Genomic DNA, 15,425 nt, shown 5'->3' with positions numbered 1-15,425 from the left:
AGGGTGAAGCTGCAAAAAAAATTCAACATGCAGAAGGCGCTCGGATCCGAGCGCCTTCTGCATGTTGAAATTCTTCGTCGACGAAGAATGGCTACCAGGAAAAAGCAGATAGACGACAGAATTGCAGAGGGAAGGATTTTCACGCCTGGGGATTTTTCCAGGTGCACGGAACTCACGCGGAAAGCATTGGACGGGATAATGGAGGCGCACGAGGTTGTCAAGAGCCGGGATGGAAAAAGAGAAGCGAGGAAGCTTCTTTCGCAACGAGGGGTCACAAACAAGTGATTCATTAACTTCCTCCTTCTCGTTCTTTCCTCCGCCGCGGGTCATCGACCCCAGGTGTATGCGCAGATGCCGTGCCCGTCCGACAACAAGCTGGAGGGCAGACAAGCCGAGACAGGGAGAAGAATGTATTTTGAGCTGCGAACGCTTTGCGAGAAGACGCAGAGATCACTTGATATGCCTCACCTCCTTGTCCCTCCAATTGTGCTGAAATATCTTCAGTTCCACTTAAAGCACATGAGGGGAATTGTGACGCGCCGTGCAGACGTCGAAGAGCATGAGGGTTCCGAAAAACCTTTCGATTCTCCACACGGAAACTGGTGAGGAGCTCATCAGTGCCCAGGTCACTCGAACTCTGAAAAGATTTCTCAATGTGCAGTACCCCGAAATGACAAACGTGACGGTGATGGCTCTGCGCAGCAGCTACGCGACGATGCTCATGAAAAAGTATCGTGAGAAAGAAATATTTTCTCATCTTGATGAGGATGCCTTCCCCACTGTGGTTGCCAAAAATATGAACTCGTCAAAAGAGCAACTGGTCACAACGTACATAGGGATCATCGTATTCTTCAATTTCTCATACGGATCCGGCGAGAAGTTCACAATGAAAGATTGGCAGTAATATCTGTAGGGGGCAGAATTAAAACTCTGGCAGAGCCACTGACGTTCACAGAAAATTTTGCAAATGTCCGAAATGTATTTCAGTACCCGGTGGACGTCTGGAAAAGACCTTGGCAGGCAGCTGAGTATCCAGATGTAAGGCAAACAAGAAACGGGAAGACTACTAAGAAAGTAAAGGTTAAGGACTGTGACCGACTACTGTTCGAGACTGAAATCGCTTTCAAGACATTGCCTGCATCCAAGTTACCGCGATTGAGACTGGAATTGAGTTTCATCGCTGGGGTTGGTGTGCGGAAAGTTTATGACAAATACCGCCATTGCGTCAAAGAGTCATGCCAAGGCACCCGGTCAATGTGGAGACTTGTCCATGACTCTAAACTTTGTGCCATTTTAGAGACACATTGCTTCCGAAAGTCGACGTAGGTAGGACAAGTAGCATCCCAGCTAACTGCAGGCAAAGAGTGCAACAGGTAGCGTGAACGTTTCCGTTTAGAGAAACAGCACAGATTTTGGAATCGTAAAGACTCATAAAGATGACCCCTGTCACAAACGGTCAGTATCACACGTGTGTACAAAAGTATATTCAAATTTTTGTTTGAATTCACGGCGCATCCATCTTTCAGTCTCGTATGTTACGGGTTCAGCAGGTTGAATTTCAAGAGTGGAGCAGATGCAGGACTGGCTTGGTCAACTGCTTTTTTGCACTGTAACTTCTGTGTACAACCCCTACCCTGTCTCTACTCTCCGGATCTCGCTTCGCAAATCGCAATGGACGTATCCAGTGCTCTTTTCACTATGCAACAACTAACCGTTATCAGCGCGTACAATGTTGATATTGGCCTTCGCCCAATCGATGACGCAGCTGTGAAGATCATTGCAGCCGATATGTGCAAGTATGGATTCGACCCATCCAAGAGCGGAGATTTCATCGCCAGCATCCCTTCACGACATGTCCAATATCTGACCAAAGTCCCTTCAACTAATACAGGGAAGGTTTGGAACCTTGGAAAGGCAATTTTCTCGTCCATGCCGTTCTTTTTCGTTCTTAACTGCATCGATGGGCAAATAGATGTCCTTCGGGACATCAACTTTATCGACGGCCGTCACCACGTGCAAGGGATCATGACGGCCTTCAAAGATCCGGATTTGAGTTCAACTTGCATACTCACAAAAGTGCTCATTGACGTGGACCCGGCGGAGGCCAGACTGCTCTCCTACCAAGCATCGCGACAAGCCGTTGGGGTCCAGCCCTGCTTCCTAGATGAGATCTCATGTTTTCTCAAAGGGGTTATTTCTTTTATATTATATATATTCGGTTATAGTAGTAAGGAAGTAGGATAGTAGGTGAAAGTGGTCGTAGCGGATTAACGGATATAAGGTTGGTGGGACTAGCAGATATTCGGATTAGGAGATATTCGAATTAGCAAATAATGGGAATAGGAGATATTCGGATATTCGGTTTAACGGTTATTGGGATTTTAGGATATTGCGATTTTCCGGCAACTCCCGAATTCCTAGACGTTAGTCTAGGTGTAAGCAAGAAAATAGGGGACTCGTTATTACACGTGTTCACTTTTTTCTGTAAAGTACACGTGTTCACTTCTCCTTGTGAGGGGAACGGGGTGTGAGGGGAACGGGGTGGTGCTGAACTTTTCTGTAAAGTAGTAAAGTACACGGGTTCACTTCTCTTTATGAGGGGAACGGGGTGGTGCTGTCCGCACGGCTGTTCGCAGAAGGGTACCACTTGGTAGTGTTCAGGTCATAACTTGAACCGAAGTCTTGGCGCCAACCCGCCCGAAAGGTTTATACTGTACCCTTCTCGCAGGCTCAATGTGGGACGTATAAGAAGTTATGATAAATATGCGATCCTTGGAGGATATGACTTTGCACGCAGCCCTCGGTAATGCAGAATCTCCTCGAAGCGATGCCGATTCGGAAGGGGAGGACGTAATTCGTGATCAAATTGAGGAACTTCTTCGGTTCACGAGGGCTTCGATGACAGCTAGTCGTGATGGTCGCTCGCACACTGACGAAGATTTTGATCCGTTGCTCGCTGGGAAGGGGCAAAAGTTTTTGAGTGATCACCTAAGGACCAGTTATTCGAACGGGCAGTTCGGGTGTTCACGAAAGGACACGAAAGGAATGGAAGCACGACCAAAAAGCCGTATTTTAATCGGAAATAACGTTTCACGAAGGCTCGCGAAACGCAGAACATGCTCCAAACGTACACTTTGGCCGAGACACCCTCAGAAGGGTAGGTTCTGAGCGCTTTCGAGAAGCTTCCACGTGAACTCTTGTGGCGACAAGAAACAACTACCACATAAACATCTGCGACGAATCTGGCAAGACACATCTCACAGCCTACAGAGCCGCCGCGCCGACATCCATGCCAATACCCCCCCCTCCAACCCGACACCGACACCAAGCCCCCGCCGCCAAGCCGACACACACGCCAAGCTCTTGCCGCGGCGCCAACATCCACGCCAAGCCCCCGCCGCTAAGCCCATACAAACGCCAGGCTGCTGCCGCGGTGCCAACATCCATATCAAGCCCTCGCCGCCAAGCCGACATCCACGCCAAGCCCCACCCGCCAAGCAAACACACAGCAAGCCGCTGCAGCGGCGCCGACACCCACGCCAATAACCCGCCGTCAAGGCCACAACAACAGCAAGCCCCCGCCGCGGCACCAACATCCACGTCAAGCCCCCGCCGCCAAGCCGACACTAACGCCAAGCTGCTGCCCTGGCGCCACCATCCACGTCCAGCCCCCGCCGCCAAGCCGACACCTACGCCAAGCCCCCGCCCCCCAGCCGACACCAACAACAAGCCGCCGTCGCGGCGCCAACATCCACGTCAAGCCCCGCCTAAGCTGACACTCACGCCAAGCAGCTGCCGTGGCGCTAACATACACACCAAGCCCTCGCCGTCAAGCCGACACTAACGCCAAGCCGCCGCCGCCGCCCCAACATCCACGTCAGGCCCCCGCCGCCAAGCCGACACCCACGCCAGGCTCCCACCGCCGAGCCTACACACACGGCAAGCCCCCGCCGCGGCGCCAACCTCCACACCAAGCCCTCGCCGTCAAGCCGACACCAACGACAAGCTCCCGCCGCGCCGCCAACATCCACGTCAAGCCCCTGGCGTTAAGCCGATACCCACGCCAAGCTGCCGCCGCGGCGCCAACATACACCCCCAGCCACCGCCGCCAAGCCGGCACCCGTACCAAGCCCCGGCCGCCAAGCCGACACACACGCCCGGCTACCGCCGCGGAGCTAACATCCACGCCAGGCCCCCACCGCCAAGCCGACACTAACGCCAAGCTCCTGCTGCGGCGCCAACATCCACGCCAATCCCGCGCCGCCAAGCCGACACTGACGACAAGCTCCTGCCCTGGCGTCAACATCCACTTCAAGCCCCCGCCGCCAAGCCGACACCCACGCCAGGCCCCCGCCCCTGAGCCGACACACACGCCAAGCAGCCGCGCAGCCGCGAGGGGAACGGGGGGTGAGGGGAACGGGGTGGTGCTGAACTTTTTTGTAAAGTAGTAAAGTACACGTGTTCACTTCTCTTTATGAGGGGAACGAGGTGGTGCTGAACTTTTCTGTTCTGTAAAGTAGTAAAGTACACGTGTTCACTCCTCTATATGAGGGGAACGGAGTGTGAGGGGAACGGGGTGGTGCTGAATTTCTTTTCTGTAATAAACTTCTCTTTTCTGTTTCTTTTTTGGGCGGAACGGGGTGTGAGGGGAACGGGGTGGTGCTGAACTTTTTTTTCTGTAATAAATTTTTCTTTTTTGTTTCTTTTTTTCTCACTTCTCTTTGTGAGGGGAACGGGGTGGGGCTGTCCGCACGGCTGTTCACAGAGGTGTACCCTTGGATACTGTTCAGGTCATAAGTTGAACCGAAGCCTTGGTGCCAACCCGCCTGAAAGGTTTATACTGTACAGTCACACCCCAATACTGTAATGTATTCAATATTTTTCAGGAATTGCAATAGAAACCTTTATTTTTGTTTCCTTTTTCTTTCCCCGGAAACGTCTAGGACTCGCGATGCGTGCATCGCAAAGAATTTTCGAAAGTAAGTCCAAACCTTCCAAAACCAGTCCACGTGTCCACGAGGCACGTGAAAACTGGTCCCATCGCTTAACGATATTTAACCATCATTTTTATTGTGGGACTGGAGAGTAGAGGCAATGACGTTTCTAATTCTCGTGGGTGTAAAAAGCTTGCCCTGGTCAGCAAAGAGAAAGTCCCAGTGCAACTTCATCTCAGCATCACTTTGGAGAGCTCTGATCATCTCACACTCGAGAGGGCAAATGACTGCCAAGTAAGATAGCAATCGGAAAGACGACTGCCGGTCCGGAAAGCGGTATAGAAGGCGAATGTAGCCTAATGCGGCACGTGATTTGGAGTAACCAGGATGAAGTGTAACATCGGAATGTTGTCCGATGAATAAATTTCGCATGCGACCTTCTCAGGTATGGATGCGGAACGTTCGTATCTCAGTAGCGCTCCCAGGAGAGCCGGATGAAAAATGTATCATGCACAATGACAGCTCTTGTATCAGCTGACAATTTGACAGGAAGCGAATGACCTTTGTGCGCCACATATTCAGCGACTTGAACGAAGCGAATTTTTGAGGTGGCCACGGATGGGCCGGACGAGGACCTGTCGGAGTGTTCATTTTCACTAGGCTGTTTTGGTGCAGTAGTTGAGGCGAGAACACAAGGGAACCGAGCAATGAAATCTTCACCCGGATTTCGAAGGGCTTGGAGAAGGTGTACAAGATTCGACTTAACCCAAGACGCATGGTGTGTGAGCGAGGGGAGAAAAGAAAAGCCGGCTGTACGGTTTGAGGGGTCGTCATGCAGGGAGTTTACAGTTGAAACAAAACCATCTGGAAGAGCAGACCCGATGAGCAGGTCTTCCGTCCATATTTTGTCAAACTTGGAATGCAATCCCCTAATAATCGTGCCGAGAAGGGGCATTGACAAGTGGTGAGACTTGATAATTCTGCATGGATCGGGCTTATGTATGGAGCGGACTTCGAAAGACGGGGGAACCTCCTCCCGCTTGGTGATGGACATGGCGATGTCCAAAGTCTTTCGAATAAAAGTTGTTGCCGTGTTGGCCTTTTGTTCAACCTTTGCAATGATTGTCGAGGCTGGATCTTCTTTTACCGGAGTGTTGTCTGCAGTTCTACTGGGATCATCGGCAGATTCTTGGCGGATGGAAAGATGATGTAACTCATGGGATGCGGTCATGGAGACGGCACACTAAAGAGCGCCCAAAAGATGACTTACATCGCTGGCGTCTGCCAACCTGAACGAACGGCCCAAATCGTTTGTGGAGCGGTATGTGTAAAGAGATTCGTCAACGACCACGGGCCGTCCATGCTGCATGACGCAGCAACGACGAAGTTACGGACAGCAAAGCATGTTAAAAGGTCAACGTGTCTGAATCGGACGAGAAGCAAGCTCGATAAGGCATGATGAAGGCAGGCATGCAGAGTTGAAGACAACGAATGGATTGTATGCCTCTGTCGACTGAGCTCTTGGAATAGTGCTTCAACAGCGTTACTGCTGATGTGGCGGGAGACGCATTTTCCAACGGTGTGGCGGGAGAAGCATTTTCCAACGGTACGATGCGCAAACAGGAGAAGGCGGGCCACTTTGCTGCGTACTTGCGCTCCGGTTTCGGCTGAATTCTTCGGAAAGGCGCAGTGCCATGGAGATTGATGGCCTGACGAAAGCCGTGTGTGAGATTCCTGACGACGTCTCTCAAGCTTTCGAAATAAAGGTAGATGCCATTTCCCAGCATAGTCAAGTGCCTGTCATCTGCAGGGGTGCGAAGAGCTCCGGTGAGATACGCAGCCTTCTCAGGCGTGAGGGAAAGAGACCGAAGCGAGTCGTCGAACTCCGTAATGGACATGAAAGTGTTTCTGCGGGAGATTCCGGTATCTTCATCATCTTTCTCATCGAGGAGACCAAAGCGAGCTGCTGTTGTGGCAGATGCAGTCGATGTGAGGCGTGTTAAAACTGCTGCCGCCTTGGGCTGGAGGTGAATGAAAGAAGGGTGGAGGGGTCGCAATGTTGAATCAGACGCCGTATCCATTGATTTGGGAGACGCCGTAGGTGGGTTGGAAACGTTTTGTGTCCCTATAAAGGCGTCATGCGACGGTGGCGACTGAGCAAGTTTCGTGACCACTCCGGTGACGGAAACGATTTCGCCGATTGGTTCCTCGTTTGTAACGGGAAAGTACTTTCCAGCGCTCCGGAAGAGAGGGATTGAGCTCGAATACCGCCGCGTCGGATGATGGAGTCAACATCAGTACCCGACTTTGCAGCCATGGCTTGGGGTGAGTGGGCTTCGTTGTAGTGCTTTCGAAAATGATGCGGGCTCGTATAAGAGGAAACAAAAAATGGGCAGAAAACGCATGTCGTGTTGAGAAGCCGTGCAAAGGTGGGAAGACCTTCAACGATAAAGGTATGTCTGATTCCAGTAGGCACCGCGGGGCTTGAAGATATTCCTCTCTCACCGAAGAATCGGAAACGGCATCTCGATGGAGCGTAAGAGCTTGTTCAGTTGCAGAGGCCATCTCTGTCGCCAGTGGCGGAGAGAGTTCGTGCACGTTGCGCAAGTGCTCCCCCAAGGCTCTAACGCTGGGAGCGCCACTCTTGCAATGCAGACACACAAGCATGAGAGGAACTGAATAGAAGCCAACAGACAACGTCCTAAGTGCGGGATACAATGGCACCTGAGGCTCGTGGCTCATGAAAGCGGCGGCATGCGAAGGCGTAGTCATCGCGCTCGAAGTCAGCAGACAACGGGAAACATTAGAGGGGAGAGGTATGAACGACGAGGGGTGGTTTCGGGGATACGAAACGCTGAGGAAGAAGAGAAGAGGAAAAGAGAGAGAGGTCAGGGAGTACGAAACGTTGCATATACCTAAACATTTCTACGAATTAAGACTTGGGAGGGGCTCGTACTGGGTAGGAGAGGGAGAAGCCTGGGTAGCACAGGGAAAAGCGGTAGATGTTTGTCGTTCCGATACGTGATGAGGTTTGCGACGATGTCGAGAATTTGGCATAGTTAGTAGCGGAGATGTAGATTTGGAGAAAGATGCAAAACCCAAGATGGGCCTAATCTATAAGCTCTCAAGAAAAGAACTTGAAAAAATGAAAAAACAGATTGAGGAGGCTCTATCCCTAGGATTTGTCAGACCAAGCATAAGCCCTTGGGGAAGTCCAGTACTATTTACACCTAAAAAAGATGGAAGTCTCCGGATGTGTATAGATTGCAGAGCATTGAACAAACAAACGATAAAAAATCAGGTTCCATTACCAAGAATTGATGCAGTATGGGATCAAGTCGGTGGAGCTAAATACTTCTCGACGCTGGATCTTAGTTCTGGATATCATCAAATAAGGCTGAAAGACTCAGACATAGAAAGAACTGCTTTTAGGACGAGGTACGGACAATAGGAATACTTGGTCACTCCATTGGGCCTAACGGGAGCACCTGGATGTTTTCAAACATTAATGAACAACATATTTAGGCTCTTTTTAGACAAATTTGTTCTTGTATATCTCGACAATATACTTGTTTACAGCAAAACGAAAGAAGGGCACGTGAAACGCCTCAAAACAGTATTAGACGTATTGAGAGAACACAAGCTGTTTGGGAAGCTATGAAAATGTGAATTTCTCTCTCAAAACATTGAATACCTAGGACACATCATTAGCAAAGACGGTATTCAAGTAAACCCAAAAAAAATTGAAGCAGTGAAAAACTGGAAAGCGCCACAAAACGCAACACAAGTGCCAAGCTTCTAGGACTTTGTAATTACTACAGAAGTTTTGTAAAAGATTTCGCAACAATTGCGACCCCTCTTTCAAATCTTACTCGAAAAAATAATCGCTTCAAATGGGAAAAGCCGCAAGCCTTAGCATTTCAGGAGCTAAAGCAGCGATTATCAGACGCACCAGTGCTAAGATGCGCAGATCCAAATCTGCCATATCAACTAACTGCAGAGGCATCTCGAACAGGTGCCGGAGCGGTACTGACCCAAACCGACGAATCCGGATGTCGTCCTGTGGCATACACTTCTAGAAAACTGAACCCAGCAGAGCAAGGATACAGTACGCATGAGCGAGAGCTGTCAGCTATCATCTACGCCCTGCATACGTGGAGACCATACTTACATGGTTCTAAATTTAAGATCATGACTGATCATCATCCGTTAAAATATCTGGATACACAGAAAACTTTATCTAGAAGACAAGCAAGATGGGTTGAATTCATGCAAGAATTCGACTACTCTATTGATTACATCAAGGGAAAATCAAACGTCGTAGCTGATGCACTATCACGACAATATAGAGAAGTACATCATACATCATCAAATATAGTAAAACAGTTAATGGCATTCACAATGGTGAATGTAAGCCAAGAAACATTACGGAATCTACAAGAAGACTATGAGAACGACGAATCGTTCAAAGAAAAATTCCAGCATCCAGTAGAGTCTATACAAAAACGGGACAACAGTTGTATTTCGAAAAAAGGCTATGCATCCCAAAAGGAGAACTCCGAAAGACTACATTGCAAGATAACCACGAATCAATATTTTGGATCGCATAGAGGAAGTAATAAAACGACTTCACTTATATCAAGGGATTACTGTTGGCCAACTATGAAGAAAGATATCCACAATTACGTGAAAATACCTTAAATGCCAAGAGGCAAAGAGCTCAACTCAGAACCAACTTGGAAACCTAAGACCGTTTCTACCTCCAACTAAGAAATGGGACGTCATTTCAATGGACTTCATATTCGATTTACCTAAAACGATGGACGGCAAAACCGCAATTATGGTCGTTGTAGATAAACTATCAAAAACGAACACACTTTATACCACTTGGATCAGACAACAGCGCCAAAACCATAGCAACAACGTTCTACAAAGAAATCTACAAACAACATGGACTACTGCCAAAAATAATATCAGATCGAGATACAAGATTCACAGGGTCCTTTTGGACTGAACTTATGAAAATGCTTCAAGTTAAACTTAACTTCTCAACAGGATTTCACCCACAGACTGATGGACAGTCTGAAAGAGCATTTCGCACACTTCAGGAAATGCTACGCTGTTATGTAACCTACACTCAGAAAGACTGGGAAAATTATTTACCAGGAGTAGAATTTGCATACAACAATCATGTCAACGATACTATTCGGCAAACACCATTCTTTTTAGAGTACGGTCAACACCCTTTCGCAATATCTGATATGATTCATTCAGATATAAACGAAAACATGCACTCAAGAAACACCTCTGCAGATCGTTTTCTTCAGGAACTCGACACTGCAACTAAACTCGCAAAAGAATCAATCAACCAAGCCAACGCAAGAAGCGCCGACACAATTAATAAACATCGAAAACAATTTACATTCAAGAAAGGCGACAAAGTTATGCTAACAACCAAGAATCTACCAATCAATCCAGGGAGAACCAAGAAGTTCGCTCCGAAATACATCGGACCATTCACAGTATTGGAAGTCCTAGCAAGTGGAACTGCATACCGATTAGAACTACCATTTCAATACCGAAATATTCATCCAAAATTTCAAATATCGCTTTTGAAACCATACCAAGAAGACCCGAACAGACAACAAGAACCCACCAAGTTCAAGATCCATACAACCGCAGACAAGAAACTCATTGAAAGAATCATCACTCACCGCATATACGACGGACAAGTACAGTTCCTTGTGCACTTCAGGAACACCAATCCATTTGACGATACATGGATAGACAAGGATGACCCTGCAATCACACAACAACTCATGCAAACGTACAATGATCACTTATTCGCGGACGAATAATCGTTTGAAAAGGGAGCAGTTGTAAGATTAGGTTCCGGCTCAGCTCCTTGACAGACTGTAAACAGGAGCTGAGCGGGACGGTGACGATGTATGTGACGCGTACAGTAATTTACACGTGCACTACAGTGCTCACCCCGACCGTGAAGTCGTCCTCTTCGCCAGCAGAATGGGGACTCTATAGCAAGAAAGAGTCCCCGAGGACGACCCGGTCAGCCTTAGCGGGATTCTTAGGGGATCCTGCAGGCGAGGACGACCACGCCAAGATGGAGGGAAAGCAAAGATGTAGCCAGATGGGGTCATGTAGTGAGAATTTTAATGGGAAAGTTTATTTCTATTGTAGTCTACGCTATTCAACCTGAAGAGTACTCAAATTCTAGAGTTCTATAAAGGTCCCGATCCGGAGCTACGGGGAGTTGGAGAGGCAGGCACAACAACCGACTAACCACCGGAGCCCCCAACCTGACGCAGACAGATCGTCAATTAGAACCTCTAAGTCAAACCCCCAAAACCAACCGAAACTTTGAAAGTATGTCAAACAACCCAAAAGCTTGTCCACGTGTCCACCGAGCACGTGAAAGTACTACTCTAGAAGTTTGCCCGACCAGAATTCAGTCACATGTTTGTTTGCATAGTGCGAACCAAACCAGTAGGAAGGCGTCAAGGCGATGAGGCTGTCCTGCATCTCTATACAGGAATACCAGAAGTGTAGAGTAATCTTCAAACCATTCAACAGGTGGCTATCGAGAAGAATACACGCCTTCCGTTGGAACCCTTTCGACTTGCGGCCAAGCTGGAGCACGGACAACTCCACCCCATCAACAATGCCACGAAGCTCATGCTTTGGGCATAGGGTGAAGCCTGTCTTGACATTTTCGCCGTCTCGGAGGCAGTGACAAACAGATAGACAGTACAGGACGAAACGTATACCATTGTCTGTGTTTGAGCCGGTAGCCTTGTTTATGTTGTCCCAGCCTAAAGTAGTGTCTTTGTCACGGCACTTTTAGACGTCTATCACGACGACGCAGCGGGCGAAATGCGTAATTGCTGCCATAATGGGTGGCATATCACTCGCATTTGGGAAGCGAAAAGTCTTGCCACCGTCCCCTGCAATCACAGATTAAAAAGTACAAAGACAACTACACTGTCATTGTGATCATGAAGGGGACTGAAGAGCAGGCCGTAGAGTAAAGAGTGCAACTGCTGCAGAGGGGATTGTTAGGATGGATTGCTGAACATCCCCTCGATTGCATTAATGATGTCTAGCGAGAAATGTTTGCGCATTGCGTTGCCCTCCTGGTACGAGTTCCGTACGAAGGCAATGAGTCTGGACGCGCGGGAGTCATAGTGGTCCATAGTCTTCTCCTCCACTGCCAGCGAAAGGGTTCAGTTCAGAAATGTATGTGTCTTGATGTACATTTTCCTCTCAGTGATATCAGAAACAAACTTGTGGTATTCGGGAACGAGTTTTCGAAAAGAAGAACGTTTAGCTTGGTCTTCCAGAAAGCAAAGGTTATGAGCCTTCTCCATCGATAAGTCACAGGCATTCAAGTGCCTATCAAAGCGCATTACCGACAGGAAAAAGTCCATGGCCGAAACACCCGCACCCAAGTCAGCGGGGTTTGAGCCACGCAGGTTCCTCATCGTGATGGACAGGATGCAAGATCTTGTAGGGGGGTCATTGTTCTGGAACACTTCGAAAATCTTGCGCTTGTTCCCGCCGAAGATCGACTGGGCCTTGACGGGACGAATATCCTGAACTGTGCGATTCGAGTACGGCAGGGAGGTCATATGCTAGCGGACTGTCAGTTTTCAGAGCGATATAACCACAGGTTGGACACTTCAAGCAGTCATGGACAGGGAGAATGTTTACTGCTGGCAAAACTGTAGTACAACACCCCAGCGCTCAACCAAGCACGAAGGCGGGAGCGGGCTCAGGGCGTATACTGTAGCTCGAAGTGCGATGTTACCGGGCGTACGGGCCAATAAGCCAATGGGAACGTGTCCCTGGTGGCGTTGTAGAGTCTTGAATGGGTTCGACACCCCAACGAGCAACGGCTGGCAGATTGACGGGTCGACGCGTGACTCGGCGCCCTTGCAGTCAGGGCGACGACGCGGAGTCTGGATCCTGGCACGGAGTCCCGCTGTCGTAGTGACTCACCCTCGAGTGGGTTTTCGGAACGTAGCAGGAAAACGAAAGGGCAAAAGGCCAAAAGACCTACGAAAAAGAAAGGAAAACGTAGACGACTAGGGGTCGGACTTGACCACACTAACCCTCCGTGTGCTGTCGATGGTTCCCTCTTCATTCCCCTAGCGGCCTCCCTTCTTAACTACGTAATACTGTACTTCTTACACCGTAAAGCGTAACGGCGCCAATGCAGAGGAGACTTCGTAACGACTATTTGCGCCGTTGCGCTACCGTACAGTACTCGAGGTACTGTAAGGGTCGTTCGCCTTACACGCAACATTAGACGGATCCGAAAAATGACAGTCGTTGTCATAACGTTTGCCACGTGGTTGACGTTTCCTCGCGGACAGTATTTTTGTGTAGATAGGACACGCGTCCTTATGCTACACGGCTCTCATCCCAGCTTGACCGTCCCGACTCAACACGTATGGCGAAGCGACCGGTTTGCTACTTATAGAGGCGGAGGCGACATCTTCGTGATTTTTTTCATAGGCAGCACCATCACCGTTGTCGTCGTTATATGAAACGAAGCACGATGCCATCACCACCGGGTGATGCTGTCACTCGTTTTCTCAAGGGCGAGTTCTAGGACATTACGAGTCCAACCAATGCCGCTGACGAACCGCGGGTCGCCCCTCTGCCGGGGGTCCAGGTTTCCGAACCAACCATGCAAAATTCGCCAAATGTTGATGACATCCTAAAACCAGTCGTAACAATAGCCGTCGAAGCGCCTGTGCCACTCCCGAGTCAAGTTGTCGATCGGCCCACGATATCAGCACTAGAAGCGTCCGGTCGCGTTTACACGACGAGTCCCGGTGGACTGATCACGTTGCGTCGTTACGAATGGTACACTCCCTCACCGCCGTACGCAACGACAGGGAGATGCGCTGTACCTGGGTACCCGTACGAGGGCGTCGAGCCCGGAGCGTCCCTGGAGCGATTCGCGTCGTCGTCAAAATGGCTTGGTCGTTCCAATGGAGACGGTCCCTCTCTGCACAAGGCCACGTTGGCATACGAGTGGGAACTGCTCCCCTGAGTCCATGTTACGTTATCAGAAGTCCTCACCGTGTCGCATCCTCGTCCGGACCTTCGCCGCTTTCAAGTCATGGCGTTTCGTAGTGTGCCAGAAGCCGTGGCCGCGGCTTGGGGGTCTTACTTTGGCCGCGGGCACGCGTACCAGGTCCCTGATGAAATACCTTGCGATCGCACGTTTGCGTTTTCCGTCGAAGAAGTCGAGTACGTCGACAAAACAGCACGTCTGCTCTTTGGTAACACGGATCCGGACTCGAACGTCTTTCCTCTCTCGGAAATGGCAACGTTGTATATGCACCCCTGCCCCGCCTGCTACCCCGACACGCGTCTGCAGTTGATACGTGCAACCGCTAGCTTGATGCGCATGACGGGACGTTCGCTGTGTCCCACTGACTGGTCATCGTGCCGTCGGCCGTACAATGATGAAACTCGAGTTTCCCATGCGTCATCGCTCGCGATGGGGTTGACGCGGGAATCGTTCCCTCAACTTCCACCTTCCGTTTCCGATACATTTCCTCCAGCGGGGGTACACGTTCTTCTTCTGGTGGTACTTACGTTTTTCGGCTATGCCGCGGCCGATCCGCAGCACTCATCTGCGGTCAGGTTTAATCGCGTCGTAGCGCAAGAATGCACAGCCCACGTGCTGAGTGCAATTATGCGAGAGTTCATTACCGATCGTGGTACGTTCATTCTCTCTGCAGCGTGCGTCGAGGCAACGAGAATTAATGCAGCAACCTTGCATCCCTCACCAGGGACGTACATGGCATCAGTCGTTTCGATATACTTCTTTCGGAGACGGTAAGGGATAACGCCTTCCATACAGCTATTGTCCTTCTGCTCCTGAATGTTGGATTTTTCTGCTCTTGAGTGACTCCCTGGCCTTCTTCATCGCCAGCTCCATGGTTTGCCCCGCCGCGCATATAAATCTTCACGATAGCAACTTCGTGGGCATACCCGCACTTGACACCAGTACAGACGGCCTGGTCGAGAAGGCCGCTGTACACAATGATGAAATCGTTTGAAGTCATTTCGGAGCGGAAAAGATTGTAATTTGAAGGTACAAAACAATGGAACAGAGCTGTCACGTGATAAGTGGTAGCCTGACGGGAGGGATAGCTTGTGAAAGAGCGAACACAGATGGATGGGATGCGGAGGGATGGCTTGGACAGGGACGAAGACAGATGAATGGGATGCAGAGGCACGGTAAATGAGAGAGGTGAGGCGGTAACGGATAATTTATATATGTGAAGATTGCCGTGAAGTGGGCCCGTACCACGTAGGGCTATTAGGGGCCTCAATGCCTTTTGCGGCCACGCAGGGAACCTTTTCTATATATGGCGAGCGGCATCGCGAGATCAAACGTGACCACGCCGTGTGGCGACTGCTGTCCATGTGAGGGGCTTAACGACGCGGCTA

At 49.8% G+C, this 15,425-nt stretch overlaps 1 protein-coding gene across 1 annotated transcript; it reads left to right on the top strand.

Moving 5' to 3' along the window:
• Nucleotides 1–8,187: 8,187 nt before the first annotated feature.
• CHC_T00005765001 (hypothetical protein) lies at nt 8,188–10,792 on the top strand. The gene is made up of 7 exons (XM_005717328.1): nt 8,188–8,372; nt 8,460–8,559; nt 8,859–8,988; nt 9,187–9,549; nt 9,644–9,714; nt 9,788–10,250; nt 10,377–10,792. Exons 1-7 carry the CDS (start codon nt 8,188–8,190, stop codon nt 10,790–10,792), a joined length of 1,728 nt encoding a protein of 575 aa, XP_005717385.1.
• The last annotated feature ends 4,633 nt before the right edge of the window (nt 10,793–15,425 follow it).

The sequence above is a fragment of the Chondrus crispus genome, genomic scaffold (assembly GCF_000350225.1).
Source record: "Chondrus crispus Stackhouse genomic scaffold, scaffold_311, whole genome shotgun sequence".
NCBI lineage: Eukaryota > Rhodophyta > Florideophyceae > Gigartinales > Gigartinaceae > Chondrus > Chondrus crispus.
This window is presented reverse-complemented; position numbering and strand designations above follow the sequence as displayed.